Raw genomic sequence first — 15,204 nt, 5'->3', positions numbered from 1 at the left:
ATATGTATATACATGCAAACAGACATATATACATGTGTACTGCATGCATGCATGCATCGATGTACATTGCATGCATGCAGGCATGTATTGTTTGTTTATGTACATATGTATACATGCATATATGTGCATGCTATACATATAATGCATCTGTGTACATGGTGTGCACTTACGCATGCGTGTATAAGTGCATGCTACATACATACATAATGCATGCATGTACATTGCGTGCCCTTCAGTAGTCGTTAAAACACACCACGCCTGACATTTTCGTCTCAGTTCGCTCCCAATTGAAGCACTGCCAACATTCTCCCACCTCTGTTCGAGATTTAGTCCTGGCTCTTGCTTCGTCCAGCTCTATAAATGCATCACCGACTCAAGTTCACAAACTTCCCAGTTGCTCAGGCTTCGCCCCAGAAAACCCTGACCCATAGCCTCCTTATAGCAGCAAGATGAGGTAAACCCTAATGGGTTTCACCCACCTTTAAAATTTAGTTTCTAAAGAAGGCTACCCATAGCGAATTTTTCTGAGTAAAGGGTTTCAAACGAAGGGGAATTGAAGTCGCAGGGAGGGTTGCAAATTATTTCAGGCCTTCTCCAATCCCCCATCCTGCAAGCTACACGCCTAATGCGTCTCTTCACCGTTTTCTTGAGGGAGAAGACCGCTTTACTACAGTACAATCCACATGGGTCATCCATCGCGTTAAGAGATCGAAGACCGCCTTGCTACAGTACAATCCTAATGTGGATCATTTATCGATTAGAATCCAAACTGGGGCGTAAAGAAGATCCTTCATTAGTCATAAAAGAGAACGTCAACAGATATGCCAAGCCCCTTCAACTCCAAGTCAACTCATGTTTATGACTTAAGTTCCGACCGCCTTCTTTAAGTTTCGGAATAGGCATCCTTTGAATGCTATTGTAACAAAGAAACAAAAGATCTAATGGCATTAACCGTAGCAACTCCTAGAAACGCCACTTGGCAAGTACTAGTAAATATGGTAAAGAAATGTATTTTTCAAGGACCTTGATTGTGCACTCTCCATGTGTCCAACAAACATATCCACAATTCTAATCTTCCACCGTAAGGTGGTGCCTCCTATGGACTCTATGGGATGTCGCATGTCTCTAAAATAACCCATGGGAGATAGCTTTGACTAGGTGATCTTGTGTGTTAGTGTCAATTTGTCACTTTCGATTCACACGCACCATTCCAGAACAACGTAAAGAGGCTGTTAGAGAATATGTGATCTGATATCCTTAGTGATGCCTTAGAGTGTCTTGTTTTAAGGTTAGAAGGCTCATTTACTATAATTGAGTGTAGGTCTAGTAGATACTTTCTTATGATTGAGGCATCACCTTGTAGGTGAATCTGGTGAGAAATCTAACGGAGGTGGAGAGATTCATGGGCCCTAGGCGTCTCCTTTACCTGAGTCTATCTAAACAGGGTATACTACTCACACTCAAGAGCTAAGTAGAGAGCTAAATGGAGAGTATAATGCCCATGCTTTGTGTACTTTATTAGAATCAATATACTAAGTGGTCCTTTGTGGAAATACTCTCCTCTTTGCATCTTCCGTTAGCTTGTATTTATGTGATGCTTTTGGTGACCTTGAGTACACTCTATTGCTCATTGGTTACATCTCATTATTATGTAAGTGGTCGCATGTGTTGCTCTAGTGGTGTGAGTTTGCTTATGTGATAATCATTTCCATTGTTTGATTCATTCAATCATTAAGCTCACACCATGTCTTTTACCATGGTACCATAGCTACTCTTCTTGGGAGCTCCCTCTATTACTCTTCTTGGGAGTGTGTGGGTGTTTAAGTGATTAGTTCACTAGCATTATACTTGTGTGGAGTTCATTATATCCTTTGGTTGATTGAGTAGCCTTGCTTCATTAAGTAGCATTTGCAGCTAGGAGAAAATTCATCAATCTAAGCTTCCTGGTGAGTATTGCTTTGTGCATTGACATCTTGTGTGCACTCTCCTCATTACATTAGTGTGGGTAGGGAAGCTCCATAACTTGTGAAGCTATACTATGTGAAGAAATTCTGTGTGAAGTTGAGTTCTAGCTCTATGTGATCTCCATTTCAAGAAGCAAAAATCTTGTGAGCTATAGCAAGCTTGAAATAGAGCCTCAAGGTGGCCAAGAGAGCTCAAATATTCGATGATTGAGCTCTCTCTACTGTGTGAAGGGAGGAGGTCAAGAACTTCTCTGTATTTAGCTCAAAAAGGAGGTACTTCAGAGCAAACGAAAAGAAGAGAAGAGAGAAGTTTATACATGAAGAGATTTGTGCACTCTGTTCTACTAATTTTTTATGAGTTCTCAGTGTGAGAAGAGGAGGTCATTATTATTTTCAAAGAAAGCTTAATCCTGAGCTAGCTAGTAACGCAACTCTCTATGAGTGTTCCATTTAGTCTACAAAGTCTAGCTCTCTTGCAACAACAACATGTTTTTATGGTTTTGATTATGTGAGGCAGCTCCCACTACTTCCACCCTACTGTGTGTAGCCCACACCAAGGAGCTAAGTGTTGAGCTCACATCACAGCCTTTCCACAACATCTCGGGGCTTCTACTATAGCAACCGGAGGCACTCTTTGTAGCTCAGAGCTTTGGTGCAGCAGGCGGGGTCTTCACAAACAAGTAGACATAGCTTCTCAGGTTGTATCACAAGGCCTAAGTGAGCCTTGGCTCTCATCTTAGAGGATCTCTCTACAGTACCAAGAAGGAGGCTCTATGTAGTTTCTCTACAGTAGCAAAACACGTCGCCGTGATTGCTTCCAAACGGTGCATGTGCACGATTCTAGGCGTAGAAAAAGCCATTGATAGGAGACGCACAGTTCAAGGGTATTCTTTTCCATTTTTTTCTCTCCTATAATATCTCATTCACAGCCCTTTAAAAAACTCATTCCTTTTGTGTGTGTGTGTGGGTTTGATTTTTTTTGCGAGCTTTATTTGGTGAGCTTTTTGAAGATAAGATAGTTTTATGCGAGCTTGTAAGAAAAATGATACATTTTGGTGAGCTTTTATATAGTAAGTATTTATGAAAGAGAAATAAATACATTCACATACATACATATATATATACATGTATATTCTCAAACACACCTACCTACCTACCTACCTACCTTCCTACATATATACATACATATATACACACATTTGTACAATACATGCATGCATGCATACTCCCAAACATATACATGCATGCATACATACATACCTACATACCTACCTACCTACCTTCCCACATATAAACACACATTTTATGTCAAAGAAACTTAAATATAGGCACAAACATACCTATCTATGTACCTTTCTTTCAATATTTATTTCAACACAAGTAAAAACAAGTATATCTGGCTCATATTTTCTTGCAAAAAGATTGAGTTCACATTTCCTTACAAGAAGATATATGGTTGGTACAACTCCTTTACCATAGCGTCGCAAGCTACCTACAATAAGACTTTAGAGTACGTGACAGTATACTCCATCCCAAAGCAAGACAAAAATATTGGTTCAAATTTTCTTACAAAAAGATTGACTTCACATTTCCTTACAAGCTTAAGTAGGCATAAACATGAGGCTTGATTAAAGCTTAAGTAGGCACAAACATGAGAGGCTTGATTAAAGCTTAAGTATAGGCACAAACATCCTTGCTTTGAGGACATGATAGTATATTGCCCACTTCCTCTGGTGATAGTGTCGGTTGATGCATTACCATATCCTCATTCTTATGTAATCCCAAAACTCGCAAGAAGACAAAATAGATATGCTTACATGCAACGTAAGACTTTCCTCTAGATTCTCTTTGCATGAAATCAGGACATGTTCACCAAGGTTGTACCTTGATGTGTATAAAATAGTCCTCTCCACTCACATGCCAAATGAAAAATAGAGTAAGAGGACGGCTGCATTACACTCTCATTAAGAACTGTCGTTGTCATGGCCTCGGCACTACCAATCCTCTTTTCTGCTTCTTTGGAAATCCAATGTCTCCACTTGGTTGATCTCTTTGTATTCTGTGTAGCATCATGTGGCCTCTTGTCACTTTCTTTGTTGCCCGCTGCTTGTGTGAACGTTTCTCCCACCCCTGACACAAAAGGTTCTTCATGAATCTAACTTGAACCGTGCCTTCACTAATTTCTCTACCTCTTGGCTGGTTATGTTGGTCCCAACATCCACTTTCCACATATCTGGGTATGATAGTTTGTATATTATGTTTGGATCTACATGCCATGTGTGTGAAACATTTGAAGGACAAAACCACATCATTTGAGCCTTTGGTCCTCCTAGACCAGGATGTCATCGCTCTGAGTAGAAGCCAGGGGCAACAACTCCAATAGAGCTTCCCTGTATGTATGAGTCGCACTTAAGTCTTCCATCAATACCTCCCAAACATTTGATTTTTGAGTTCAATGGGGTTCATCTAATGGCCCATATTGTGCGTCCGACGGTCTCTTCCTTTACATGCATTTGTCCTCCGCTCATTGTGCCATAATGTTGTTTAGGCTCTTCATGTCCGACATCTTTGTTTCCTCCACTCATTGGACTTTTTGGTCCTCCCCTTGAAGTGTGACTTGCTGCACTGTTTGTTCTAGATCTATCTCCAAAACTTGCTCTTCTTGTTGTTCCCCGATTTTGACAATGTCTCCTCTGCATGACATAACCTGGACGATGTGAGCATTGGTCTACTTCCGTTGTCCTCACCCTCTTCCGTTGAATAGTCTCCTTATCTCCATGTAGAGGCCTTGATTCCTCATACATAGGAGTATTAGCTACTGTTTCATAGACTATGCGAGCCACTTGTGGTGGTGTCGGTCTTGACCTTGCTGCCACCCTGTCCAGCAACTTACTGAAGCTTGGTCCCTCACCTGCTTCCCCATCTGATATGCATATTGCTTTGCACTTTGTAGTAAAGCGTTTGCCATATCTGAAATGCACGCATCATACAAGCTAACCTTTTTCTTGTATCCTTCACCAACAGCAAGCCAACTCCCATGTACACTTTCAGATAAGTTTGTTCGAGGGGTTTGTGCTAAATCCACCGAGCTTAAGACCACCTGCGCACAAGAGGTTTCATACATGAATTCACAAAATTGACTCCAATGCAAATACATCCATACAACATATCATTTCTCCAAAAATTTTCTCACCCTTGACATGAGGTTGCCCCAATGTGCTATTCGTACTTCCCACCAACTCATCCACGTATCCATCACTGATAGTTTTCCCTCATGAACATGTCCATTTCGCCACCACTCACGAATCTCTACTTTTTAAGAAAGCTGACTCCTTATTGGTTGCCAATCTCCATTCTTCACACAAGTCAATATGGTGTTGTCGACTTTCTGCCTTCACGCATTGTTTAGCATGCTTCATCAAACTTTGTTTCCAATGGAATAAGCACGTTCGTTCCCTGTCCTCCATAATGTTGTGCGGATCCCCATTGAAAACGGTCCTAACTACACACCAATTTGACCTTGCTTCATAAACCCATAGAAGTGTGCGGGTGCATAACCACATTGCTCCATTGTGCTATTCAGCATTTTCCAAAATAGTACTTGGCTTTTTGTATCCTCCTTCATTTCGCATGTGGCAATTGTCAACAGCTCTTGAACACTATAGGATTTTGGAGAGAATTTTTTTCAGTCAGCTATCATTCAAGGTAAATGAAAGAAAGGAAAAAATTGAAGTATGTAGTCTCACCTTGGGTCGTAAACATGACAAGCCATTGTTGATCAACCAAAAACTCGATGAGTGTGATCAAACAAAACCCAGAACTTTGACAAGTCACCTCCACTATCACACCGCATGCAATTCACCAAGTCCACGCCTAATGTTGGTCCTCGCAAAGACATCTTAAAGACATAACATTTGTCATCAGGGCCACCTTGTCCTGGGAAACGGCTACCTTGTATAAATGAATAGCGAGATCTTCTCTGTATAAGAAGGATGCTATCAAAGCCCTCTCCTGCCGGCATCAATTTTCTTTTCTCCTGGGATACAATGCGTCTAAACCTAAAAAATATAATTTCACAATAAAGAGGACCGAATTTAGAAAAATACATCTAAATATAATTAAGTTACAGAATGAATACTCACCTCTGGTTTTCCACAAGAGTACTCAACTCCTCCAAAAAATTGCAGAGCTCATGATCCCCAATACTTGTAGGTAGCTCATCATTTTGATTCATCATCATGGAGGAAAACAGCATATCCTTCACAATATCCATCTGTATTTTTTCGAGGACCTGCACTTCTCTGGGCTTTCAACACTTGAGAAACAAACATTTTCACGCGCTCCAACATTGACCTTGAAGTTCCTGGCTGAATTGGATGTTCATGCAGCCCAGTGTGGAGCATCATTCTTGTAATAGTTGTGTCACGAGGCATTACGTAATACACACATCTACACACTTGCACACAGTGTGCAGTTTTGCGACAAAAGTGACAAACTATTTTAGTTTTCTCATCCTCTGTCAGAAGTCCAACTGCAATCTTTTTTGTCAGATGTCCATGAAAGAAGGTGTTGTTATACCTTTTATTATTCAAGTAAAAAGGACAGCTGAGCCTATGGCACTCCAAAGTACCAACACAATAGCTAATACGCACGGTATAACTTACAAACATGTTTGATGTTACTAGACGTGTCCATAGGTGACCATCATATTTTTGCTCCATTCCATCCATTTTTTCTATTTTGCCATATGTTGGTGGAAACTCTTGGATGAAATCACCATCATAATGTCTTGGCACCTCCTGGACTTGGATGACTCGAGTAACTTTTTCCAACAATGAACGTAGAAGACAAGGTTGCTCCTTCTTACGAAGAACTGAAAGTATACTCTTTGAAAAGCAATACATTCATCTTCAGAGAGATATTGTGCTTTGAACCTTTTGGATTGCTTGTGCCTTCACTTGGTTGCAAAACAGTTGCTGAGCCATTCAAGTCACTCTCAGAGGAGGAGCTCGAGATATGAACATGGGTGTTTTGTGTCCCTAATTCTTTCTCCATTGAAGTCTCCAAATGTCGGACATCTTGGGTAATGTCATTAGCACTAGAATCAAGACTATCAGTGGCACAGAGAGGACTACATTGTAGCATATATGTTTTACTTTGAGTAATATCTACGAGGTAGTTTTTATTGCCCTCCATATCATAATGAGCGATGATTTCCTGTAGGCTTCCATTGGTCCTAGTAGCTTTCACTCCAGAAAGGGCGTGTGATGAAGGCAGAAACCCTTGTAGATATCCATGACTGACAAGCGTGGTCTGGTGGAGAAGTATTAAAGTTTGAGATTTTTGCTGCAGCCACCATCAAGCTCCCACTCAAAGGTAACAGTGTGCTCCATAGGAAAGGCAATACGAAGATGCAGAAAATGACAGGAGAGACGAAAATGTGAAATGAAAAGATAAAAACAAAGGAACAGGTGGAGCAATCACGATTGAGCATGAAGGCGGTTGAAATGATAAAACAAGGTGGAGCAATCACGATTGAGAATGAAGGCGGTTGAAATGATAAAACAAGGTGGAGCAATCACGATTGAGAATGGTCACGATAAAATTTTTAAAAAAAATTAATAAAAAATATACAAATATATATGTATCTATAAATATATATAAAAAATATACAAACATATACATTTATTGGTTCTAAGTATTATTTTTATAAAAGACTAGTCTCTTTGTAAATACACACACACATGTCTATATTTATATATTATATTATATATATTTTAGACTAAGAATCTATTCGGATATATGCATTATAGTGTGTGTGTGTGTGTATTTACAAAGAGACTAGCCTTTTATCTATTTTAGGATATATAGATATATTAGACTATATATCTATTAGGCTACACGCACACACACACATACATTTTTTAATGGTTCAATATGTGGCATACTTTTTTAAAACTTTTCTATTATTTATGTTATTGAAATTGTTTTTCAATGGTTCAATATATGTGGCATACTTTTTTAAAACTTTTCTATTATTTATGTTATTGAAATTGTGTGTGTGTGTGTATGTGTGTGTGTGTGTGTGTGTGTGTAATAAAATACATATAGCTTAATACATTTTTAGCCATATATATGTGTGTATGTATGTATCTATCTTTAGGCTATATATATTTTAGGCCACACACACACATATATGGTACACATATTTTAGGGTACATGTATTTCATTTCATTTTTGTATTTTGCTGCGAAGGAAAAGAGGTTAGGGTGTGGATACTCTCAACTCAGGAACGAAGGAAAAGAAGTATGTTCTTTTTCATTTCAATTCTCTCTGCTGTGAAGTAGAAGGAACTCAGGCGGCAGCATAGATTTCAATTCTCTCTCCTGTGAAGTAGAAGGAACTCAGGCGCGCAGCTATACTGGAGGTGGCGGCAGTGGAGAAGATGGCCCGAGTGTCGCTGGAGGAGGCTTGGAGGTGGCGGCAGAGGTGTTGGAGGTGTTGGAGGTGGCGCTGGAGAAGGTGTTGGAGTTGGCGGCGCTGGAGAAGATGGCCCCAGTGATCCAAGCCTCCCTTGCCCCCGTTGCCCCGGCCTCTCCAGGCCCCCGGTAGAGCCAAGGGATGGTCTGTGCAGACCATCCCTTGGCTCTGTGCAGACCATCCCCCGGCTCTGCCGGGGGCCTAGAGAGGCCGGAGCAACGGGGGCAAGGCATGGATGGAGGTGGCACTTTGAGAGCCCGCTCGCGGCGGAGCTGGAGGCAGAAGGCGGTGGCGCTTGAGGATTTTATGAATGAAGTGGCGCTGAATGGAGGATCTTTTCACTTTTTCGAAGACTCTCCCATTTCAAGAAATGAAGTGGTGCTTGGAGAGGATGGTTGAGATTAAAGAGGTGGACATATAAGATATATGCCTTTGTTTTTTGCATGGAAAACTGGTCAAGCACTTCATGGTTATTTACATCTGTTGTTCATAGTTACTGTGGTTGATAGTTTGATCAGAGATGCTACAAGCCAACGTTGATATTATGTGCGCTCTTACTATAAGCTGAACATACTTACAATGTTTTGTTTATTTGTGTGGCTTTTATTTTAACATTGAAGCTTAACCTCCTCACAATGTATGTAAAACATGTTTCAACCTTATTCGGGCATAGTCTTGCACTGCAGACAAGGGGTATATTGCACAATGCTCAGCTCTGTTATGATTTTAAGTTTGTTGCTATGGCACTTGTACAGAGATAGGTATTGTTTTTTCCGAGGGATTTACTAACAGGCCCCTATTTAAGCTTTTAAGGATACCTTTAAAAATGAATGTCACCCCCCTTCCTTGGTACCCATATTTGACTCTTCCCTTGGTAGTATCCCTCGGCTACTATAGGTGGAGGATGGAGATGAGGCAATGGTGAGGGGGAGGAGGCCTCTTGTCCTAGCCCTTTCTTGGCCTCTTGGATCTCTGTTAGCTTGATTGGCTTATGCTCTCCTCAAGATTGTGCAGTTCTTCCTATAGTGGTTCTTGCTAGCTCCTTAATTCTTTTGTGTCTTTGTGCTCTAAGAACATGCCACATCTTTTTTCCTTATGATTATTTGTAGTTTGGACATTTATTTGGGGACATTTGTCATGCATTTATTCAAGTAATCTAATACTCCCTACGTCCAATCCAATTCTATGGTTTCCAAAAAACTAGATGGGCCTAGCACTATTGGGGCTGGTTTGGACATGGTTGATCCAGCAGAGTGGGGCCCATTAGTTGACGATGGGTGAATGTTTCTTTCCTAGAGGTTTCTTTGAATAGGGCCTATAGTTACGGCCCGATCTTGGTTTTGGTATCCGACCTTGTGAGCTTACGATCTACTCTTTGAAGTTGTGTGCTAGCCTCTAGAGCTTTCACCATTCTGAATGTTTTCGTAGACATGTAGTAAGGTTTGTGTGTGAGGTTGATGTTTTCCTATAGACATGAAGTAGGGTTTATGTGTGAGGTTGATCATCTCTATCTATCATTCAGCTCAAACTTTTTGCTACTCATATTCAGGGCAAAAGAGAGAGAGATGGCTCCAAGAAAAGCAAGAAAACAACAGGCAAAGACTAAGAAAGGTATATGATGTGAATAGCCAAGATTCTACTGAGATTGTGTTTTAATGTTTTTAGATATGCTTACTTGGGCTTGGTGTGTGTGTCTTACAGACAACAAGGGATACTCACTTAGATCTGGGCATGTTTGTTTGACTCTTAGCGCGAGGAAGCTCAATCACGGACACCTGTGTCCTCACATGTATCTCCTGTTAGAGAGGAAACAAAAGCGCATAATTCTCTTGTTCATTGAGGAAGAAGCGCTTGTGTTGGAGAACGAAATGAGCTCACCTCCTCCAACTCACACGAAGATGCCTGAATCTAGTACTGGTCACTCAAGGGGAGACCCATAGAAGGCTTCTTGGAAAATCTATTGAATTGGGATTGCTTGGTGATGTATTCACTAAGTTTTTTGTGCAACACAATTCCTCTACCCCATTGGTCCCTTTATGCAGGCTAATTCCAAATGAAGCCATCCGTACAGTTTCTAGCCAACTTGAGGTGTTTCGTGATTCCTTTGACTGCCATGGCTATGTCGATGCATCTCCTCCTTTTCTAGTTTCACTTACACGTCCCGGAAGCTCTATGTATTTCGCGGTCACACAAATAGACTTGCAAGAATGGGGACCAAACTGGGTGGTACAACATGACAGATTTGAGGATGAAATCAGAGGAACTGAGTGGGAGGATCTCAGTGGTAAGAAGTTTCTTGTTTGGGATGGCAATCATCGTGTGAATGCATGGATGTCTCGAGTGCGCGAAGGTATGTTCTTTTGAATGCCATAGAGTGATTTTATGCAACATTAAAAGTAATATATCGTAATATCTTTATTTTGTTTTCTCTAGCTTGGTCTCATAGCCCCTCACGCCATGTCCGGGTCAAATGTCAATTTTTGGTATTTCTATTGGCTTTGCGATCTCAAAATGAGTAAGTGATCTCTCTCTACTTAATTACGGACATTATGAAATCATTATTAAGTTCTTGGCTCATTGTGACTCTTTACAACAGATTGGTGCGCACTAGTGTTACACCCACATTGTCACATGAGATCTTCATGTTTCAACGATTTGGAATGACGGACAAATCATCCATATTGGACTACCTTGGTGAAGATGTAAGGAGGTGGACTTTAATGGAGCTTAGTTTGGAGCGACGAAGTTGAGAGCAATGGTACAATGCTCCAGCTACAATCTTGGCACAGTGGAAGGTAGTGTTTGCATTTTCCATCTTTTATTAATAAACGGATTATCAATGTTTTTTAATCGTGTGAGTGATAATGAGTCCTTTTCATTATACGTAGACCATTTGAAATTGCGGTGAAGCAAGCTATATCATGCATTGATAGACATGCCATGGGGTTGCAAGAATATGAGACAAAATGTGAGAAAGCCATACGTGGTATAGAGCAAACATTTCGAGATAGAGCATACAAGATGCTCATAATTGTAAACCCATCCAATGGTGATGCATTCTTTCAACTCGTATATAACTATGATTGGTCTAAGAAGGGATTGGTTGCTCTGACCAAAGAAAAGCTCTACACAGTCGTCATATCTCAGATTTCAACTCAAAGGTATGTCACATGTCAATAAACCTCCCTTAACATAAACTAACCTTAACATCTAATCTCTTATGGCTTTGGTATGATGCTGAAATAAGAAGACGGAATTGCTTCAAATGCTTATGACCGGGAGGGCAAAAAGGACAAGGTAATTTCGGAGATGTTTGGGGATAACAAAAAGATGTTGCTACATATGAAGAAAGAGCTGTATTGGGAAGAGCTAATAGGGGAGGCGGACTCTATTTTGGAGGGTTTATTGGTATATGATGATGTTATCTACGTCCCACCATTTATGCAATGGGTGCAAGAGGAGCGATCGAAACACATACCATGGGTCTTTCATGAGGTGTGGGCAAAGATTGGAAAAGTGAAGGAAGACCAAAAGCAACCTGAGGTGGAGAATGCCGCAAAGAGGGTTGTCTACAGGTATATATCTTCTAATGCAATTCTATTTTTGCAGAAAATACATATACGCATTAAAAAAAATATTTTAGTGCTGTTTGTTTTATTTTGGATATGTAGGTGGGTGCAGCTACTCATTGGCCAAGGTCTAATGGACGAAGAGACGGAAGCAATCAAAGAATGGGTAGATCCAAATTCCTCAAAAACAATGTACCCGAAGGAATGGGTTGAGAGAGGGGTTTCTGATTGGGAATATAAGAGATGTCCTTGGTGGTTGGACTATCCTCTAAATCATGTGCCTCCAAGTGAGGAGCTCCTAGAAAAAGGTACTTTTTTGCTTTCTACTGAATTATATGCATGTAAATGTATATGTATATGTATATGTAAACCTTCCTACCTATACAAATATATACCTATACATACATATAAATATATATAAACAATCCATATGTATATACATATTAGATACATATACATACAGATATATACATATACAAATACATATGTAAACATATATGTACATATACATATGCATACATAAATACATACCTACATACATACACTAAATTATATACTAAATTTCTACATACATACAAAGTTCATGTTACATTTAAGATTTGGCATGTTAGATTTTAAAGAAACATTGTTAAGTTTTGAAGTTTATTTTAGGATTTTTTAGAAAATACAAAGGAGATGCTATCCAAATTTTTTACAAATTTGTACATACATACATACATAGTTCATGTTACATACGTACATACGTTGATGGCACGGAAGCGGTAGAGCTGTCTACGCCCTTATAGCATGCCACACTTCCACACACGCATGCAAACACACCAGAACACCAGACCAAAGAGCATGAACAAGACTCATATTTCAGAAAGGACCTTGACCTTTACAGAGGTGGATATTCCAAAATATCCCAGACACCAGCTTTATCAGCACCCACTCCAAATCAGCCCTCTCCAGCTCCTGGTCGCTCCAAATCCCTTCGCTCCTTGCTCCTCTGCAGCCGACCTCTTCCCTTCTCTGTACTGCACCTCAGCTGAAGATCTCTTTGCTACACTACTTTCACCTCTCCGACTGTGCCTCTCCTGTATAGTCACCAGCCCTTTGCTTCTTTCTTACACATGCCCTCCACGTTCACCAGCTTCTACTCGTTGTTTTGACGTCTTCTATGCTACCCACTTGTCAGCCCAGCATCTCCTTGGTGGCCACTCACCACGTTGCCTTAACCGCCAGCACCTCCACACGCCAGCCCATAACGACTTCCAGCTTCTCTGCAAACCCCTCCTTACACGTGCACTTAGGCGGCTCACTCTCTTGGCTCCTCTCTCTGCTGCAACCAAAGCGGCTCTGTTCGCCTAGCTTTTACAAGGTGGCCTCTATACGCCAACCCATGCAACCTGTCCACCCCTCAAGGCGCTCAACTCTGCGCTCCTCAGCTTCCCGCCAGCTGCACTCGCCTCTTCACACTGGAGGCCCCACTCACCTTCACACGGAGCCTTCTCTGCACCTGGGCGACGTCTCAGTCTTTACCAGCAACTCCTAGGCGGCTCCCATACAGCTACGCCTTCTCATGCCTGTGGCTGCACACGTCACACAAAAACACACGGGACTTCTCTTCCCCGTTGGCTCCCAGCCGAATCCACTGTCCTTGCAACAGAGACCGTCTCTTCTTCCAGTTGCGCCGACTCACCAGCTTCGCTTCACTTCACAAGGTCTCCCACACTCTGCGCCTGTGGTTACACACGTCCAAGAGGCCCCCCCCTTGGCTCGTCTGTCTGCTGCAGCACCCCAGTGACCTTCGCACACCTGCGGCCCTCTCTCCCCGTCTGCTCCCAACCGTATCCACACAGGCAGCGCTCCCCAGCAACCTTCGCAGCAACACACCTCTCTGCAGCTGCCACACTGCGCTCCTCACCTGCGCTAGAGAGCTCCCCGTGGCTCTTACTTGCAGCTGCACTCTTCTCTGAAACACCTGCTGTAGCGCCCCAAGAGCCCTCCCCGCTCTACACCTGTTATCACCCAGGCGGCGCTCCCCAGCTAGCCCTCACAAACACACGCGGGGCCTTCTCTTTTGTCTTGCGCCCTCCCAAAAACAACAAGCCCGCCATCCATGCTTCGCCAGCCTTCGAGAATTCGCACGCTGGCAGCCCTCTCAAACCTCCACGTATACCAGCCACATTCATTTTTCTATTTTATTTAATTTTAAAAAATGGCCACTATATTATTTCCTTTTACACCAATGCTCACTTATCCATACCAATATTTTATGGCCCAAGCCTCCATACACCTTCAAGCACAGCTTCGATGCCCATCCTATTTCTTGGATGTGCACACACTTCAAGATGACCAAGCAACTACTATCATCACCAGCTAACCCTCTGAACAAGCTGTGCTTCCAGAATCTCAACATTTTCCTTCATCTACACTTCCATCAAGGCCCCTAGCTTGATTGCCGCATCCACGATACCCACACCGAGTCAATGGGTGCTCCCATGACTTTACCACAACACGAACAGCACTCATGTATACATGTACAAGTTGAGTCTGAGGTTCCCAAAAAACTACACACATATTTAGCAACCCCCTTACTTCTGCTGAGACATTTATGTCCAGCAGCTGTACAACCAGAAACCATTTATCCTCCTGGAGCAAACAGAAACCTCGGTGTATCTACCTTCCAATTCCTCCAGCATTTTCTATCAAACGACTGTTGATACACCCTGTCATGGCTTTCCACTCTCAACAACCCCCTTTTTTCTGCACATACGGCATCCTCACCATCTACTGTTGCACTTCCTCCTCCAGACCAGCTTACATAACCTTGTGAGGGAAACAACCATTCCTCACCTCTACTCCCCTTTGACACATCTGAGTCCCACTCATAGTCATGTACCGATAAAACACACATCTGATCAACTCCCACTTCACGGTCATCCAATCTGCCACCCACATCATTGGCTTCCAACTCTCCCTCTGGACTAACTGCCAGACTCAAGCTATAACCAAACCGCTCATCCATATGCTGAGCATCCACATGTGGTGTGTTCACCATACACCCATTTCCTTTCAGCCCATCAACATCACACATAGCAACCTCATGCACTGTAGACTCATCATTGTCGCTTTCCTGCAGTTTCTCCAGCTTCAAGACCATTGGCGATCCTTCAAGATTCTCCACATCTTGCAAAGGCATCCCTACC

At 41.9% G+C, this 15,204-nt stretch overlaps 1 protein-coding gene across 1 annotated transcript; it reads left to right on the top strand.

Moving 5' to 3' along the window:
- Positions 1 to 11,737: 11,737 nt before the first annotated feature.
- LOC147638880 (uncharacterized) lies at positions 11,738 to 14,045 on the top strand. The gene is made up of 3 exons (XM_086784162.1): positions 11,738 to 12,019; positions 12,116 to 12,233; positions 13,986 to 14,045. Exons 1-3 carry the CDS (start codon positions 11,754 to 11,756, stop codon positions 14,043 to 14,045), a joined length of 444 nt encoding a protein of 147 aa, XP_086640288.1. The 5' UTR covers positions 11,738 to 11,753.
- Positions 14,046 to 15,204: the final 1,159 nt, after the last annotated feature.

The sequence above is a fragment of the Cibotium barometz genome, chromosome 4 (assembly GCF_041138505.1).
Source record: "Cibotium barometz isolate CiBa-2024 chromosome 4, ASM4113850v1, whole genome shotgun sequence".
NCBI lineage: Eukaryota > Viridiplantae > Streptophyta > Polypodiopsida > Cyatheales > Cibotiaceae > Cibotium > Cibotium barometz.
The sequence above is the reverse complement of the archived record's forward strand: the minus strand, read 5'-3'. Positions and strand labels throughout refer to the sequence as shown.

Coding starts and splice junctions, on each gene's coding strand:
- LOC147638880 (XM_086784162.1), top strand. CDS start 11,754: ATGTTTGGGGATAACAAAAAGATGTTGCTACATATGAAGAAAGAGCTG. Junction 12,020..12,115: donor GCAAAGAGGGTTGTCTACAG/GTATATATCTTC, acceptor TTGGATATGTAG/GTGGGTGCAGCTACTCATTG. Junction 12,234..13,985: donor AGGAATGGGTTGAGAGAGGG/GTTTCTGATTGG, acceptor CACCTGCTGTAG/CGCCCCAAGAGCCCTCCCCG.